This window comes from Myxine glutinosa, chromosome 10 (assembly GCF_964187855.1).
Source record: "Myxine glutinosa chromosome 10, kmMyxGlut1.1, whole genome shotgun sequence".
NCBI classification, from domain to species: Eukaryota; Metazoa; Chordata; class Myxini; order Myxiniformes; family Myxinidae; genus Myxine; species Myxine glutinosa.
Window position 1 is genome coordinate 30,156,954 of NC_136270.1, and position 18,917 is coordinate 30,175,870.

Genomic DNA, 18,917 nt, shown 5'->3' on the forward strand with positions numbered 1-18,917 from the left:
GCCGGAGGCCTATGCCCTCCCCAACCAAGAAGCAGGGGTGGTAGCACAGGCCTTCGTAGAAGGATTTGTATGTCGGCACGGGATTCCACAGGAGCTGCACACCGATCAGGGTCGAAATTTTGAAAGTCAATTACTAAAAGATGTGTGCAGACTCCTGTCAATTCGAAAAACCAGGACCACGCCCTTGCGGCCACAATCTGACGGGATGGTGGAAAGGTTCAATCGAACATTGATCCAACAACTGGCATTGTTCACCACCACCCGTCAGGATGACTGGGACGAACATCTCCCGTACCTGTTGATGGCCTACCGAACTAGCCAGCACGGGGCCACCGCATGCAGTCCAGCGTTGCTTATGTATGGGAGGGAGTTACGGGCTCCCGCCGACTTGCTATGCGGTCCCGTGCCAGACACCACGGACACACCGCCGAGGGAGGGTTACGCACGTCACCTGGAGGAAGGCATGGAGCGGGTCCCTGCCTTCGCCCGCCGCCAGCTCCATCTGGCAGGGGCCAAGATGAAGCGCAGGTACGACGACCGGAGCCAGGGGAGTCAATACGCTCCGGGGATGAAGATTTGGTTCTTTAATCCCCGGAGGCGGAAGGGAAGGTGCCCAAAACTCACCTCCCCCTGGCAAGGCCCGGGAGTCGTCCTGTCGCAAATCTGTGACGTGGTCATGAAGATCAAAATGGGGCCACGGACCCCCCCTCGGATCATCCATGCCGACCGGATAAGACCTTATGCCGGCGAGCAGGCGCCCTCATGGATCGCCTCGGCTCTAGATGCCGAGGCAGGACCCAGTACCTCTTGCGACGGGGGCTCGTAGCGTCAGAGGACTGGGGGGATGGTAGTGAGATGCCCCGCTGTGGTGGGATGGCAACGCTGTCATCCCTCACAGAAGGTGGCGGCAAATGCGCAATAGTTTATGGGGTGGCTATGACAACCGAGCCAGGGAGGGCTTGGATAATTGTAGGGATCTAGCGAAGATGACATTAGGTAACGTTAAGATTAGTTAGTAACAATGATACCGGTAGTGGGGACGCAGGTAGATTAGTGTGGATGATAATGACGAGGGAGCGCAATAGTTTAAAGGGATGACTGGGAAGCGCAAGTTTCAGAGGGGAGTAGTTAGATGAGATGATGCCGTGTGAGTGTTGGAGGTATATTCAGAAGTGTATTGTGAAAAGTGTGTGAGGAACAGGTGTGATTGCACAGGTGTGCAACTGGACAGGTGGATGGAGCAGTGTTTGAGTGATGATGATGGTGATGTGAGTTGTATTGACCAAATGGTCCAGGAAGGAAGGAGGGTGCAGGTGGCACCAGGTGTGAGTGCACAGGTGTGCACCAACAGGTGTGTGGAATACATGGAGTGTGGAGTATATGGAGTATTGGAATGGATGGTCGTGGAGTGAGTAGGATGGAAACTGTGGAGTGGAGTGGATGGTACGGAGGTGTGAATGGGGGAAGAGTGGACCCCCATCACAAATACCCGGGGCGGGCAGTGTAACGGTTAGGTAGAGGGTACAGGTAAATTGTGGTTGGATATTGGCATCTGTGGTGCGGGTGGAAGAATGGTATTTGGATGGGTGCATTAGTGTTGTGGAAATGGCTGGGCGTGTAGCCTGTTAGTGTGTGTAGTTTGTTTGGGCACTCCACCACTGTGAGGATGTCGGCCAGGTGAGGCCGCAGGTGGGCTCTGGGAGCCGGTAGTTGTGGATGGGGCCCGAGGATCCGGAGGACGGACCCGGGTAGCCCAGTGCCAGAGGGCACCGAGGGGTGACAGAGCCAGGAGGGGCCTTCCCCAGTTAGTTAGGTTAGGGTGAGGAGCTAGGTAAGCTCGGGTGGCAACTACAGTGGTGGAGGTGTGCAGGTGGGTAGACCTGCTGGGAGAGCTACACGTCACAGCCCAGAAATTGTGCAAGGGCACCGGGAGATGAATCGGGGGAGTGAGACCCCAAATTGAGCAGCACCACAGTTTGGTCAATGGGAATTGGTTTTTATAACCCATAGTGTAAGTTGGCCAATGGATTGGCAGGGAGAGACCCCGGGTAGAGTAAAGTGTGTTAAAGTCATTTAGAAAATAGTTAGGATGAAAATCTCCTAGCACCATCTACATCCACTCACCTGAGGTGACAGGTACCTCCACACCATGCCATGTTTTGATTATTTTTTATGTGCAAATGTTTTGGATTGTGAGACGCATCATGACGTGGGTGTGACATTGTGCTTGATGTTCCATCTCTCCCTCCTTATGAGGATTGATGATGAATTGATGATGGCAAATTTTGGTTAGAGGGATTGTGGTGACGAATTTGGTATAAGGGAAATAAGGGGAAGACGTGACAGTAGCGACGGATTTGTAAATGTGTAGATTGTTGTACATATGGGGTAAGGGCAAGGGTAGTGTAGGTGACAGGGGGGGTGACGTACGGTAGGGACGAGCTTTCTCACTTCGCTCTCCGTACGCATTTCGCCTTGCATTGCCTTATTGATGTGTACCCTTGTGACCTTACCCCTCGCTCATTTGTCTTGTCCCCCTTTTGTCTCCCACATGACCTGTGCACCATTGGGCGCCGAGGGGAGCGTGCGTGAGTCGGCCATTGTGCGCCCGAGATTCCCAGAACCAGCATGCATTGCGTTGATGTACCACTGTATGGACCGCTGTTCTGCGGCCAAGTACCACTTGATGGACCCCAGGTTCTGGGGCAGGGCACCTCTGTTGGAGACCGGCCATAGTGGCCAGGGAATCTTGCTTGCGGACCTCGGTAAGGTGGCACCTATGCCAAACAGGTGGACCACCCTTAGTTGGCCCCTGAGACCCTAAATAAAAATGGACACAAGTTGTGCTTTTTATTATTTCCAACTAGGCCGCATGAAGCCAGAAGACGTCGGGAAGAACATCGGCCCAGCAGAGAAAGAGAAGACCACCACCAGTTGTTTTGTTGTGTTTATTATGAACCATGGTGACTGCGCACCGAGTGGTGCTTTTGGTGCTTTGTGGTGCTTTTGGTGCTTTTGGGTGCTTTGGTGGTATTGGTACTGGTGCATCGATGCAATGCGTGCTGTCTCCTCCCTCCCAACAGGAATTTCTTTTTTTTCTTGTTCCCTAAAAAAAAAAAAAAACAACAAAAAAAAAAAACACAGGTCCTGGGTTGCGTTGTAAATAAGAAATCACGTCATTGTAAATAATGCTCCCCACCGTAAATGTATAGTTTGAGAATAATTCCGTAATTCGGTTAGCTGTGGGCTTGAGTCTGTTAGACAGGGTGCAATGCAATAGGGGGACATACTTATTTGTGTTTTAAGATTGTCACACTCAGGGTCAGGTTAATTGTAGAGGGAATTACACCTACGTGTCACACTAAGTTAAAGTTTAGTAGGCCCGAGCACGGGCCTGAAGAAAGGAGGGTGCAGTGTAACGAATGTGGAAACGTTACAATGTGAACGTTACAAAAGTATGGTAACATCCTCGTAATGTAAATAATGGTCGCAGCCGTCCTCCTAGTTAATTCCATGAAACTTACACGCAGGTCACGATATATCTTTTAAATAGTGTATTTCCTTATTCCATGTAGGCTAAATATGTGTTTTTTTTTGTATACAAGGTCGAGGCTCGTGAAAGAGCGAACATTAATCACACAGAAAGACAAACCGACACATAAAACATATAACATAGGGAGCGGTAGACAAGATGGGGAGAGAGGGGGAAGGACACAAACACAACATTTGAGAGCAGTGACCGAGAGACATGGAGACATCGAGAGATCTGAGAGAGGGCGAGGGCTTGGGGGGGGGGGGCGTGGGAAGGGGGCGGTGGGAGAGGTATAAAACATATGGACACTGCCAGGACTTCCAGGAAAGAAGTTGGAATTTCAAACAAGGTGGATCTGGGGTGAATTAGCGGGGGTAGAAAAGATCAAGGTTTTGGATGGGGGAAGATAAGAGATGGTGGTGAACAGCTGTTTTAAAGACCTGGAGGGAGGAGTGGGATTGAAGGGAGTGAGGGAGTTTGTTCCAGAGGCGGGAGAAAAGAGGAATGAAAGAGTGAAGGTGAGCAGAGAGCCGAGATTTCGGCAGTTTAACCATCAGAGGGTTGCTGGCAGATCTTGTGCGACCTGTAGGAATATTTGGGGGACAGAGCACAGAGAGAGCTGGGGGTGCAAGGCCGGAGAGGAGTCGGTAGAAGACAGAAAGACCACCTACCTGCCTGCGGTGAGTGAGTGAAAGGCCCTCAGAGATAGCTTCATCGCGGGAGATTCCAATAATTCTGAAAGCTTTGGTTTCAACAGCGTGAAGCCGAGCTAGGTGTGAGGCAGGAGCACCGGCCCATAGGGGAGAACAGTATTCCATTGAGCTGCGGATGAAAGCCTTGTATGTGGTGAGGAGCTCAGGTGTGCCGAGGAAGGACTTCGCACGACGGAGGATGCCCAGTCGGCGACTGGCTTTGGAGGCCAGCTTGGAAATGTGGTTTTCCCAAGAAAGATCATGGCAGATAGAGAGACCCAAAATCTTGAGCGACAGAACTTCTTGGAGAGGATTGTTGAGAAAGTAGATGGGAGGGTTGTCCAGTCGATCTTTTCGGAGAGACATAGTAAGAGTGTGAGATTTGTCAGGATTGAAAGACATGTTCCACTTGTTTGACCAGTCTGTGATTTTGTCCAGGTCTTCAGAGAGTGAGGAGGCAGCAGACTGCCGATCTGAGGGAAGAGGAATGGAGCGGCAGAGAGTGGAGTCATCAGCAAAGAGATAGAGAGGATTTTCGAGAGAGTCAGAGAGATCATTGATGAAGACCAGAAAAAGCACGGGGCCCAGAACACTGCCTTGGGGAACTCCAGCCTGAACAGGAAGAGGAGATGAGAGAAACCCATTCAGGGCCACACGTTGACGACGACTAGAGAGGAAGTCCGCCAGCCATGCGTGGAGATTTCCATGGATACCAAAGGAGGAGAGTTTGGTGAGCAGAGCGGGGTGCCAGACCGTGTCGAAGGCACGTGATATGTCGAGGGAGACAGCTCTAATTTCCTGTTTGGCATTGAGGACCTCCATCCATTGTTGAGACAGCAGAAGCAGCATGTCCAGAGTAGAGTGACCTGGTCTGAAGCCAAATTGATGATCAGAGATCAAGCCATTGGAGAAGAGGAAAGATTTCATATCCGAAGCAATGATGGATTCCATGACTTTGCTGATAATTGGGAGAAGGCTGATTGGTCTGTAGTTGCTAGGATCTGTTTTTGCACCTTTTTTGTGCAAAGCGGTGATGTTGGCTGATTTCCAAGCAGATGGCAGTTGACCTTGAGCAAAAGAGAGGGTGAAGAGAACAGAGAGAGGGTGAGACAGAGCAGCAGAGCAGGATTTTAGGACCCGTGGGCTGATGTCGTCGGGTCCAGTTGCAGAATCAGAGTCGAGGGTTGACAGAAACTTTTCCACCTTGTCAGGAGGAAAGGACACGGAGTCCAGGAGCAGCAGGGTACGACTGGGTATGGTGGGTACAGAGAGGGATGGGTTTGGGACACAAGATTTAGAGGCAAACACAGAGTTGAGGCATTCAGCTTTTTCACGTGCGGAGTCAGCTGTGTAGCCGTTTGAGGTAAGGGAGGGGATGGAGGGGGAACAAACACCAGAAACGGATTTGACCAGACGCCACCAGGATTTGGAAGAGGGAGACAGATAAGAGAGTTCGGTCTTGAGAACGGAGAGATATTGTTTCCTGGCTCTCCTGAGGGTGGACACACACTTGTTTCGGGCTTTGTGAAAGGAAATGAGATTTCCTTCCGTTGGATTTGCTTTCCAGGAGACGAAGGCAAGTTGTTTCTGGGCAACAGCCTCACCACAAGATTCCGTGTACCATGGACGGGAGGAAGGGTATGACAACTGAAGACGAGATGGGATAAATCTGTGCATGAGAGAGAGCAATTTACTTTGGAAGAATTCCCAGGATGAGTTGATGTCAGAGGTGGTAGAGATGGGAGACCAGTCCAGATGATTGATGGCTGCTTGAAGACCGTGCCAGTTGGCCTGAGTGAAATGCCAGACTCGTCGACGCTGAGCAGGCTCCCTGAGGATGGTCAGAGAGATGTCCACTTTAACAAGGACATGATCAGATGATCCGATCGGAGCAGAAGAAGAGCAGCAGACATTTTCAGGGAAGTTAGTCATAACCAAGTCCAGAAGAGAAGATGTTCCGTTGACTGAGATCCGGGTCGGGAAATTGACAGATTGTGTCAGTCCCAGTGAGTCGCAGAAGTCCTTTGCTGAGGAGCCATGGCTGGTGAGAGAGGTACCCACACCCAGCCAACTGGCATGATGACAGTTGAAATCACCACATATGAGGAAGAGAGAGTTGGGATGAGTAGATAGAAGTTGGTCCATATCATCAGACAGCGAGATGTAGATTGAGTCATCACTGTTTGGTGGACGGTACAACACACATATGAACAAGAGGTGGGAGCGAAGGGGAAGCCGTAGCCAGAGGTATTCCTGGGGGTGAGGTGGAGAGAGTGCAGTACAGGGCGAGTGAGGAAGAGAGTTTTTGATAAAGATAGCAACCCCGCCTCCAGGACGAGGCTCAGGTCTATCATACCGGAGGAGGGAGTAGCCCGGGAGAGATACTATGGAATCAGAGACATCATAAAGGAGGAAAGTTTCTGTTAAGCAGATCACGTCTGGTTTGACAGAAGCAACCTGTATGGAGAGATCAGTTAAGTTTGAACGAAGGCCCCGGATGTTTGAGGTCCATACCGTTAATGAAGAGGAAGGGGGAGCATCAGATACAGAACAGGGCGGAGGAGGGGTAGGGTAAGATGTGGAAGAGGTGGAAGAGGTAGGGAGAGCTGTTGAAGGTGTGTCAGAGATTTCAGAATAGCTCGGAGAAAGGGAAGGATGGGGCGGACAAAAGGTTTGATGGTGATTGGGTGAGCCACAATGAGGTGTTATTTGAGGAGGGGGAAGAGCGAGGCAGAAGGTTGGGGGAGATGGAGGTGAGAGTTTGAAGGGGGAAGAAGCGGGGAGGACGCTTTGAGGAGGGGCAGTGAGAGGGGGGAAATTGAGAAGCAATGAGGGTGGGGAGATTTGAAGGGGAGGGGTGAGGGGGGAGTTTGGGAGGGAAGGGGCAAGGGGAGGGATTTGAAAGGGATGGGATATGGGGGAGATTTGGAGGGGAGGGGTGAGGCAGGAGTCTAGGAGGGGAGGGGCGAGGGGGCGTCTTGGCGGGGAGGGGTGAGGGGGTAGTTTAGGAGGGAGGGGGCAAGGGGGGAGATTTGAAAGGGATGGGTGATGGGGAAGATTTGGAGGGGAGGGGTGATGGGGAAGATTTGGAGGGGAGGGGTTATGGGGAAGATTTGGAGGGGAGGGGTGATATTGGATTTTTGAAAGTGTACGATTTATGGGAAACGAACATTTATTGCAAAATGAGTTTCTTGTGACCTTCGAGTTAAAAATACGTTTAAGGACGCTGGATGGAGGATGGAGTGCAGGAGAGTTTAGGGAATGTAGAAAAAAGGCACTATAGGAGATGGATATTTTTTTTGGGATGAATTGATTTGGTGAGCAAGTCGAAAGCAGCCTTTTAAAGAAGAAGAAGAAAAAGGTGTTATAAAATATGACGGAATACATAACTTGAGGGGAAAGTGTAAACATTGAGGGTTAATGAGTGAAAACTATCTGGGGAAATGGGGGAGAAACACGTGGTCGAAGAACGAACGAACGAATAAGAATGAATAAACGAATGAGAACAGAGAAGGAAAATGTTTTTTTTTTTTTTTTTTTTTTTTTTTTGAGTTGAGATTTACACAAGGAAGTAGGCTATGGGTGAAAAGACTGGGAATACAGAGAACGAAAGTTATTGGATCACAAAAGACGGACCGCTGAGAGAAAAACAAAGCCTCAAGGTTGTACAGTGCACACTGTACAAGGCCTCAAGACACGACACGGCAAACAGACGATCAATTTATGAAAGATAAACACCGAGAAACAACCAAAGTTGCACACAATAACTTCACACACCGAAAGATAAATACAGTTTCGACAAAATACAATTGTGAACAGACTTAACTTCGAAAAACGTGGAGACCGTGTGGAGCTTCGAAAATCCCTGCCGCCGTCTCCAAGATCTCACGAGATCCGTCGAGATCCGAGATCCGTGTTTCCCACTAGATTGACTTTGCATTGTATCAAACAAAATAAGCGTAGGCCCTTCCAATTTCCCCAAAACCTCCCTTCCAATTGCCTTCCGCATTTTGGGCGGTTTTCTTCAACCACCATTGGCCACGAGGTAGGGTTGGGGAAGAAAGGCGTGTCTCCACCTCGTCATAAGGGGGGAGGAGTGAGCCAGCCCTAACAGCCAATCAGCACCGCGGTGAGCGACCCGGTAGGCGTGCCCTCGGAGCCGGCGGCTTGATTTCGCCCGAGGTGATAAAAGCGACTGTAAGGGACTGCTTTATGAGATGACCTGGGAGATGAGAAAAGAGGCGGACCAAGAGGAGCGGTGAGATGCGAAACGCTCCAAGCCAAAGAGAAGAGGTACTCGGCAAGGAAACCAGCTTTGGAGAGACGCGCTGAAAGGAGGGAGACGGCTCCACCACAAGAAGAGGAGCAGGTGTGCCGAACCAGCGCGTGACGTCTACCGCAGCGGATACGCAAAGGAGGGTTTTCCCGCCAAAACCGCGAGGAATTGCGAGCTGCTGCCTCCCGACTTTGCCTCCCTCTCAAGCAATCCACCTCAAGCCCTACCTGCCTGCATTATCCCCTGTGTAAGTGTGAACGTCCTGTCCTGCTCGTTGTCTTGGGGTTAAGTAAAAATGAATAGTGTAAGTTAACGATTCGCTGTGTTACTGCTTCTTCCATCCATTGCTTGTGTGTGTATAATAAATCTGTTCTTCCTCCGTATTCTTCTTCTTCTTCTTTTTCATTCTCTTTCGGTCGCTTTAGAGGTTTCCCGATTGAATATCTGTGGGGCGATCTGGTCAACGTCGGGTGAAATCGGATTCTAATCGGGGAGTAACTGTTCGGACGCGGTTAAATACACCACCGCTCGGTCAAACTAACATCCAAAACCGCGTCTGTAACAATACAATACTAGGAAACAAACATTTTAATTGATGCATTTGTATATTTGTAAAAAAAATGGGTTTTTTTTGCCTTCAATGGTATAATGCCCCCTTAAACTAAATATCCACACACTCGTAATTTCGCAGTACGTGAAGCGTACTCCAGATCAGAATATCGCAAACTCCTGACCAATTTTGTTTGCGAGGGTTCAAAAATCCCACTCCTGACACCAATTTTGTTGTGGGTCCCGGGTTCGTCGACGTACTAAGGGGGGGGGGGGGGGGTTATGCCCCGTTCCCCCTCGAACTTCGGTTCCACCGAGGCCGCCGACCGCGAGCGACTAAGCTCGTGATTGACGGATTGCTAAGCAATTCCGATCGCCAACCTCCCAGCCACATGCCGAAGAGTTTGCTGGTCAAATAATCCCAAATACCTTCAAGACGAGCGACCGAAGAAACCGGGGATCGAACCCTCGCTTCCCACACTCTATTGCGTGCTGAGCGGATTTGCATGGTGTGGAAAGCGGCGTTACCTCACGCGATTTACGGACCTGATTCAAGCCAAATTTGGTCTCGGGTGATGCTAGGCCAATGGAGAAAAGACGTACCCGAACAGGTTTGAAAGTAACAACAAAATGTATAGCCTTTTATTTAGAAGGCACAGAGAAACAGAGACTAAGATGCAATCTTATCAATGCTTACCTATAATAAACCCGACTGGCGCCTTCACACTCTCACACACACAGGGGATGACACACCGGTTATTCTCGTACCGATGGTGCTTTGCAGGGACTGACTCGAAAGTGGCCACGTGGTGTGCGCAGTTCGATCCTCGTTCCGGACGTGCAGCCTGGATGAGGTATCTGGACGACGAACTTCAATGCAGGCAGATGAGCTTCAGCGCAGGTAGATACGTTTCAGCTTCAAGGTGAGTCACGCGAGAGGCCAACGCTTGCAGGTCAGCCGGATCAGAGCGAGAGATCGGTGAAGCACAAAGGGCAAGAGGATCGGCGAAGCACAATGCAATAGGGGGTCGTTCGGCGAAGCAAAATGCAAGAGGGGGCTATAGGGTGCTGGGCGGGGTTTTTTATCTGACCCCAAAAGCTTCCAGAATGTTCCACAGCCTCCCATTGGCTGAGGTTGGTCACGTGCTGGCCTTCAATCCTTCCTCCTCCTAGGAAGGTTTCAGTCCTCCTTCTCCCTTTCATTCGGGGAGGTTTCACAACCCAGTGGTCGCTTGTTGGTGACCTGCCCCCGACCCCTCATTGGTGATGTGGGCCTGTTCTTTTGGCCACGCCTTCCTGCACATTAAAAATGTCTTATCTCCACCACACGGAGGTTTGAAATCCTGCCTAAATCAACGCATATTGGTGTGGATTATTACACAATGGGAAGGGGCTAATCTTTACATTCAATAAGAAACGAACTACTGCAGGCTACATGTTGTCGTGCAATTAACTATAGGGGGTTTGCCTTTATGGCAAAACCGCAACAATACTATACATCATGTTTACAGCCGCTTTAATACCATACATCATGTTTACAGCCGCTTTAATACCATACATCATGTTTACAGCCGCCTTAATACCACACATCATATTTACAGCTACTTTAATACCATACATCGTGTTTACAGCCACTTTAATACCATACATCATGTTTGCAGCCGCTGTAATACCATACATCATGTTTACAGCCACTTTAATACCATACATCATGTTTATAGACATTTTAATACCTTGTTGTAAATAAGTCAGCTCCGTGTGCTCGGCATAAGGTTGTATATTTGTCTCCATGCAAGCGGTGGAGCTATGCTAATTAGTTAGGATATAAGGAATAATTCCCTGTATGTAAATTGCCTCTGTGGTTTCCCTTTGTTCCTTATGACAGATGCAACACCGGCCATGCACTCCACACCTATAATAAATGCAATAAATAAAGCTACCGGATGCGGACATTCGAACACTACCATTGATGCCACCAGCCGAGTCATCACAAGGGCCATGAGGCCTCGCCGCTTTAATACCATAATATCTCACCAGATGATTGGTCGTAGCTGTGGCGCCCTTTGTTTTGAGCGCGCGCGGTCATCAGAGAACGTTCGAGACCGAGGAGTAAAAATGACATGTCCCGGCATTTTCCTTCACTTGGCGCTGCGTTTTCATTACGAACGAATGCATTGTGCTCTCTTCTCTCTTCACTCTGGATTTGACTGCGTGCAGTCGCACGTCTCTCTTGGCGCTGGGTTTTCATTACGAACGAACGCATTGTGCTGGTCTTCTCTCTTGCCTCTGGATTTTATAGCGTGCAGTTGCACGTCCTGCTCTTGGTGCTGGGTTTTCATTACGACGGACGCATTGTGCTCTCTTCTCTCTCCGCGCTGGGTTTCATTACGAACGAACGCATTGTGCTGGTCTTCTCTCTTGCCTCTGGATTTTATAGCGTGCAGTTGCACGTCCTGCTCTTGGTGCTGGGTTTTCATTACGACGGGCGCATTGTGCTCTCTTCTCTCTTCACGCTGGATTTAATGACAGATGGTCGCAGCTCGTCCACTCTGACTCTCTTGGTTCGTGGCTGGCATCGCGGGCAGTCGGAGTTCGTGCACACTCTTGGCAGACGCGTCCTTCTCTTGTCTCACCTGTCTGCTTTGTGGAGCGGATGGTGAGGAAGGAGCAAGGGCCTGCTCGCTTCACGCTTGGCGGCTGGCGGGTGGACGGACTTTGCGCCAAGAGGTGTGTTTTCCCGCGCAGGGACACGGGATCTTTGACGACCCCGGACGGTCACGGACGCCAGGCAAACGCACCACACACACATTTTTACTTTTGTTACTTTATTTATCCTGTGTCTGTAGTTGAGTCCATCTGCAGACGTCTCAATTAGGAATTAGTTTTACCGTACATTTCTTGCTCCCTGGCATTCATTTTATTAAACCTTTTATTTGTTGAAATTTAATTCCTTGTCTTGTCCGTTTATTTGTTGTGGGAATAGGATAACCCAGTGCCGCGCCCGTCCGTCCAGGTAAGCTCGCTGCTCTCCACTCCACCCTCACGCGTGCTGAAGAGCTAACATTGCCATAGTTTGAGTGAACGCCTCAGAGTTAAAGCTTGGTTGGCCATCCATCACCACGGGTGTCGATCCCAGCGGTGAACACGACAACACAATACATCATGTTTATAGCCACTTTAATACTATTATGAATTTTGGGGTAGAGTGGTATATAGACCAGGTAGATCTGTGTAGGTATCATTTCACTGTCGCGAAGAAGAAGAACCATCTCGATGTATATAAGCAGGGACCTGTCTAGCCCGGATGTCGGATTCCGTGTGTATTTGTGGTCATACAAGAATGGCCTTGTGATAAGTAGAATAGGGATTATGTTAATTCCCCTGTGTGAAACCTGTGATCATTCCTGTGTCCGATATGGCAACGCACCATAGACATTAGTTAGGCCCATTAGTTACACCACACACACTACTTAAATTCCCCCCCGCCCACAATAACAATAAAACTAACGGGAACCCAGATGACGCACTTGGGCTGACCACCCCGACTTGGCAGACACACATTGGGATGGGATGCCCCTTAGATGATACCCTTGGGATGGGATGCCCCTTAGATGATACCCTTGGGATGGGACGCCCCTAAAATGGGATTCCACCTTGCGAAGGATTGGTCGAAGGATTTGATGGGGAGATAACACCATTGGACAAGACACCACCAATAGGGAGACGAGGCAGGATGAAGCTTGTGATTGGTCAAGGTAGGGGCAAGAAGCGGGCCACTGATTGCAGGACGTGAGGGGCGAGCAAGATGCTGTCACGTTAAAGGTTAAAAGGAGAAGCGCCGGTGACGTCACGAGCTGACGTTGAGAGGTTTGAGGAGACCGACATTTTCTCTCTTCTTCCTGCTTCTCGTTTTTGGATCGCTTCATGCCCGGACCTCTTCCCTCTGCTGCCTCGTGATTCCTCTTCCTCGATCTCTTGCTCCTTTCGCCACCTTTGCCCTCGACCTCTTACTCTTCTTGCCCACCTCTGCCCTCGACCTCTTGCTCCTGGTGCCTGCGTAGTGCGTACGAGTGCTGTGGTGTGAGACGGACTGCACAGCGAGGCCTGTGTTCGCGCCAAGGTCGGGCGGTTTTCCCACCAACCGGGGCCGCATCGGACTGCACGCTTTGGGCCTGACAATCCCTGGCACACCTCAGCCAGACGAGATAAGTCCCCACAATAAAACACAACGGTTCTTTTCATTTATATCCTCCCTTGTCTGTTGTTGAAGTCTGGTGTGTGGGATCCCAAATTAGATTTTAGCTTTATCGTCGCGTTTCCTTGTCCCGGCATTCCGTTAAATAAATCTATTATTTTTGTACATTTAATTCCGCGTTCATGAGTTTAGTTACTTTGCAGGTTTGAAGACTGCTCGATCCTCCGCGTCAGGTAAAATCTCCCGCTTCTTGTTCTTTTCCTTCCGCGCTTGTATCGTGAGTCCGTATTTGATCGTCGCCTCAAATTAACGCTCAATTGGTCACCCGTGGTGTGCTCTGTTTTAATAGAGCCGTCCACAGGACAATACCATACATAATGTTTACAGCCACCTTAATACCATACGAGTGAAGTCACGAAAAATGGAACACTTTCATTTTTCTCAATACAGGGCTTGATATTTTCTTATTACAAATAAAATATCCACTATTTTACACTTGTATGCTGTGTAATGGGGTCTCCTCTACCTGCAGAGACAACTTCAGTGCAATATAACAATTTGTGGTTCTTGTGTGACAGGTTGAAGGCCAAAAATGGGGGTATTTTTGGCATTAAAATGTAAAGTAGTTAGACTATGACATTTCTTTGATCAACTATTATTAGCAGGAAGGTTTTGAGGTGTCTCCTTATTTTTTTATGTAAAATTTAAATGCTAAGGTTTATTTCAGTGAAAAAATTATCCTTCTACCCCTCTTCATTGCGGAGTAATTGAGATGGGAAGATGGCGCTATTTTCAAAGTGAGCTCAATTTGAGTGGTACTAATTATCACTCTACTCCTTTACAAATGGTAACAGAATAACTATATATTTTGCATTTTTCTGTTGTAGATACCATTCTCTGTTGAAGTCTATAAGTAAAATTCAAGAAACATATCACAGCATAAAAAAATTTGTATGAGAAAATCATCAAAAAATTTCCGTCCCCTTATGTCACGTCCGTCACACCCTAATTTATTCAAAAAATAAGAGTTACAAAAATATGAAAAAATATGCCTGAGACAGCTTCAACCATTAGCTATTCTCAAACATCAAATGATTAATTTGTGCCTTCATGTTAATTTGTAGAAGGGGAAAATAATGAATCCGTCCCCTGAAGTGTCACATCCGTCACACTGTGAAGGTAGAAAAGTTTCCACTGCTGATTTTTACATAAGTGTTCCATTTTTCGTGACTTCACTCATACATACATCATGTTAACAGCCACCTTAATACCATACATACATCATGTTAACAGCCACTTTAATACCATGAATAATATTTATAGACGCTGCATTTTTTAAATCGCTTTTGTATTTCCTTATTTATTTACCATTAAGTTTCCGTGTGTCTGTCCAGGCCATAACATTTTTACCAGTTGAGCTTTTGTCGTGAAATCTTCAACAAACCTTTATTATCAGAATATAGAGAACACAAATGAATAAAATCTACAATTTTTTGAACTGGCGTTTTCATCAAGTTTAGTTTGAGTGTAAAGCAGATGTGGACGGGCCTTGCATTTTGAGATGCTTTCCAGTTCCTGATTTAAATCCCTCCGTGTTCTTTCCACCCTTAAGGCTACAGTTCTGGACCTCATGGAGAAGGACATTGATGTCCATGTTGTTGCAGATGCCTGTTCATCTCGATCGTAAGTGAACTCATTCATATGCTCAACACAGTGAGATCTGTAAATGTGTTTCGGATTCAAGGATATAAAGATAGGGGTAATACCCCTGGTGCTCACCTGGTGGAATAAACAGTATACTGCACCGACTAGGGGTATTTACAACCAATTTCAATGGTTGCTAGAAGACAGTGCAGCATGTAGAATCATACTACATAATCATAAGACTTTAAACAAACAAACAAATAAAATACTTATTTTGGGGGACAACCCTCCCTCCCCCAACCTAATACCTCCTAAGACCCCAATTTTTCTATTGACTTGAACAAACTTTGGTACATCACAGGTGGTGAAGGTTGTGGTCAGGTTTCATCAAAATTGTGTGTGTAGTTTCAGAAAAAAAAGCAAATACCTATTTTGGGGGGTTAAACCTGGATCCACTTTGACACCCCCCCCCCCCCCCCCCCCCGTAGACTCCCTCAGACTCAGATTTTTTTAACGCCATGAACAAACTTTAGTCACAACACAACAAATATCATTTGTACCAAATTTGGTCGCAGTTTTATCAGCGGTTTCAGAGAAGAAGTTTCAAGTGTTTACAGACGGACTGACAACTTGCCATCGCATAAGCTCACCTGAACTTCGTTCCAGGTGAGCTAAAAATCAGCACCAACTATTGGGAAAGTCTCAGGTCTGACGTTTTGATTATAAAGTGATCTCCATCTGAGACTGTAAAGGTGTCCTGAGGACAAATAAACATGGAGATAGAGAGATCTACTCACACAACCATAGCCAGGCACACACCTTTATATCCTCTTAGTATAAGTATCAAATTTTGTGTGTGGATGAATGATACTTGGAACGCATTATGTGGAGTATTATGTGACTACAGGCAGACAGCACTCACTGTTTAAAATTGATGAAATATACAGATTAACTTCAGTGTTTGAGTTAAGACCTGAGATGTACCATTCATCAGCTGGAGGCCATTAATGTCGCTTTGTGGCAACACAGTCCTGAAACATGACGTGGGGTCCTTGGCTTTTCCCACCCACAGTCAGGTGGACCGAATGTTTACCTTTGAGCGACTGAGACAGAGTGGTGCATTCATCACTACCAGCGAGGCTGTCATGTTCCAACTATTGAAAGATGCAAAGCATCCTCACTTCCGTGAGGTGAGTAACACGACATCATTGTGCTGGCACATGATGAGTTATCTTGCATGTAAAATATTATGGTGGTGACGTTGTTGTGCGGACACCACTGAAATAGCATCCCGGAGGTTGTGGATTCATAAACAGTGTTATTCTTCGCTTCTGGCAAATGAGCGAGGTCCAGAATATGGGACTTTTGAAATGACGTTTGAATGCTGAACGAGGCTTTTTGCGGATGCAAATATATGTTATGTTATGTTAAACGTGTTACATTATATTATAATGTTACATTATAATGGGTGTTACATAACTTGTGTTTGTGTTAAACAAGCATTCTGGGATGGATTATGTCATTTTGAAAGTCCAGCATTACAATGCTACCATTATATTGTCAGTAAATATCAAGCTAGCTCATTAATGACATTTATGGGAAAGGAATTTTATAAGTGGCTCCTTTTATAAACTTTGTATTTTACATTAACACCTGTTTGCTCTGTTTAATATTAACAGCTTATCGCACGTTTCGGCCTAATCACGTTCAATTTCCCCACCACCCAACCCTCCAGGTTCAAAAGCTGATCTTGGACAAACCGACTACAGACAGTGGGCTTCTTGCAATGTTTGGTCAGAAAACTGCTTGATAAACTCTAAATGGATGATCAATAAAAGGAGGCACTTTATTTTCACCACATACCTGCCTATGCCTGTTTTAACTCTATTCAGACTGGAACGGGGGGGGGGGGGGGGGGGAGGCGCTCATAAATTAACCCCCCTGTTAGAAATTTTGTGATTTCTCCTTAACCCCTGAGAATTGCCAGATACTGTTTGATGACTTTTTTTCTTTGAAGCCTTGCCCATCTTGTGATACCAAATTTAGGGAAAACAAATAAACAAAACTTTAAAATGTATAAAATTAGCGTACTTGTTTCAAACAAACTTCAAACTAGAACAATGCGACTGTGTCGTCAATATTCCTCCACATAGTCCCACAACGGGTAGATGCCATCACTCTGCATATGTATGGGTAGTGGATCACGTTTGTGAAGTTTCGTGTTGATCGGAAAAGGTTCGTTTTTCTATCCAAGATGGCTGTCAAACCATGTGACCTATGACGTCATTTTCAAACTATATGCAAGTGCCGTTAGATGATATTTGTAAGATTTCACATCGATAGGGTGGCGGCTTCAGATATAATTATTTAATATTTTCCTTCAATCCAAAATGGCTGCCAAACCATGTGACCTATGATGTCATAAGTTTAATATTTCAATACAAATGGGTCATAGATCATGTGCATGCAATTTCAGATTTTTAGGATAAGGAATTCGATTAAAACATTTTTGGCTGGTATACCACTTCACCTATGATGTCATCATTATCATGCTTTTGTTCCCCATTGGGAGTACTTGACAATGTGCCAAGTTACAATTTTTCCCATTCAGCGGTTTCCGAGAATTTTTAAAAATTATTATTTGCTCTTAATCCAAGATGGCTGCCATACCACGTGACCTATGACATCACAATTATCATAAAAACATTCTGCATGGGTGTCACTCCTACCCTGAAAGTTTCTTCTCAATCGGACATAGGGTTGCTGAGAAAAACGAGCTTTAGCTCGGACGAACGGACGGACGGACAACCCGAAAACATAATGCCTCCGGCGACTTTGTCGGCGGAGGCATTAAAAGGCCAGTCTGAATAGGCTTAAGATGAGTGCATTTTGGGTCCAATTGAAAAAAATTAATTCTCATTTGCAGTGATGAGTCGTTCTATAATTGTGATACAATTCAAGGTTCAACAAACTTTTGTTTCCAGATATTACTTTATTGTTAACCCCATCCTGATATTAGTTATGGCCGTTGACTGGTAACAATAACAAAAGAATCTTACTATAATTCACCAAATGTCCGTCCGTCCGTCCGAAGGTACCGCAAAAACGGCTCAACCGATCGCAACGATATTTTGGGTGGGTATTCCTGGGACCCCCTGGAGTAAAATTGGCTATATTGTTTTTCCAAATTTTCCAGTTTTTCCAAACACGATGGAATAATATTTACCGATATGAACAGTGATGTGGCTTTTGTTGAAATTCTACAAATACTGTTTATTCTACGTACCAGGAGAGAGTAGATCGACTCCTGATGAACTCTTCCCATACAAGTGTGCAGCTCCGAAGTAACATGGCAGCGTGTGCAAAGCGACTGAGAAACAGGTGTAGTGGCCACTTCCGTGTTGCAGATTCGGCGCGCACTCTTCACACATAAACGTGCGACTGAGAAGGACGTGTAACGCTTCCGTTTTGCAGAATTCAATCTTTTGTCAAAATGGGCGCCATGTACTGTTTAGATTTTGATGATTTGCGTGTGATATGATTCAACGGATGTTTATATAAATCGTTTAAAATTAAAATTAAAAGCCTTCAATTTCTGATATTTTGCCTTTTCATTTGGGCCTCCCAATTGAAGCCCCGCCCGGAGGGCGGGTACCGTTGCTGGTAATGATAAATTCAACCTTCAGTAAAGGGCTTTGATTATACAGAAGAACACGTTTTTTTCTTGATGACTCACGATTCGCCTGTTTTCAATTCGAGATGAACTTTTGGCAGGCTATAAAAACATACCAATGACAGGAAAGGCCTACTCGGACCTGCCAAATTTGGTGCACGGCATAGTTTGCGACTCGAGTCAGCGACTGGGACCTGTCTAAAAATTTCGAGACTTGGGACTTTGTGTCTGAGAACTTGCGACTCGAGTTTGTAATGATTTGTTGACGATGTTTGGAAAATAATCGTTGAATGGACATTGCTTTGAAGCAGCATTTAAAATAAGTGGTAAATGATTTTCAGTCTGGGGAGGAAGAA

General features: G+C 46.8%; 1 protein-coding gene across 2 annotated transcripts in view; it reads left to right on the top strand.

The window, feature by feature from the left end:
• Positions 1-18,487, top strand: part of ISOC2 (isochorismatase domain containing 2) — a 29,310-nt gene extending 10,823 nt beyond the window's left edge. For both annotated transcript variants that reach the window (XM_068127350.2, XM_068127352.2), the window contains 3 exons: positions 14,857-14,927; positions 15,961-16,078; positions 16,624-18,487. In XM_068127350.2, the coding sequence (XP_067983451.1) occupies positions 14,857-14,927; positions 15,961-16,078; positions 16,624-16,698 (264 nt within the window). In that variant the 3' untranslated portion in view covers positions 16,699-18,487. The remainder of the gene's footprint in view (positions 1-14,856; positions 14,928-15,960; positions 16,079-16,623) is intronic.
• Positions 18,488-18,917: the final 430 nt, after the last annotated feature.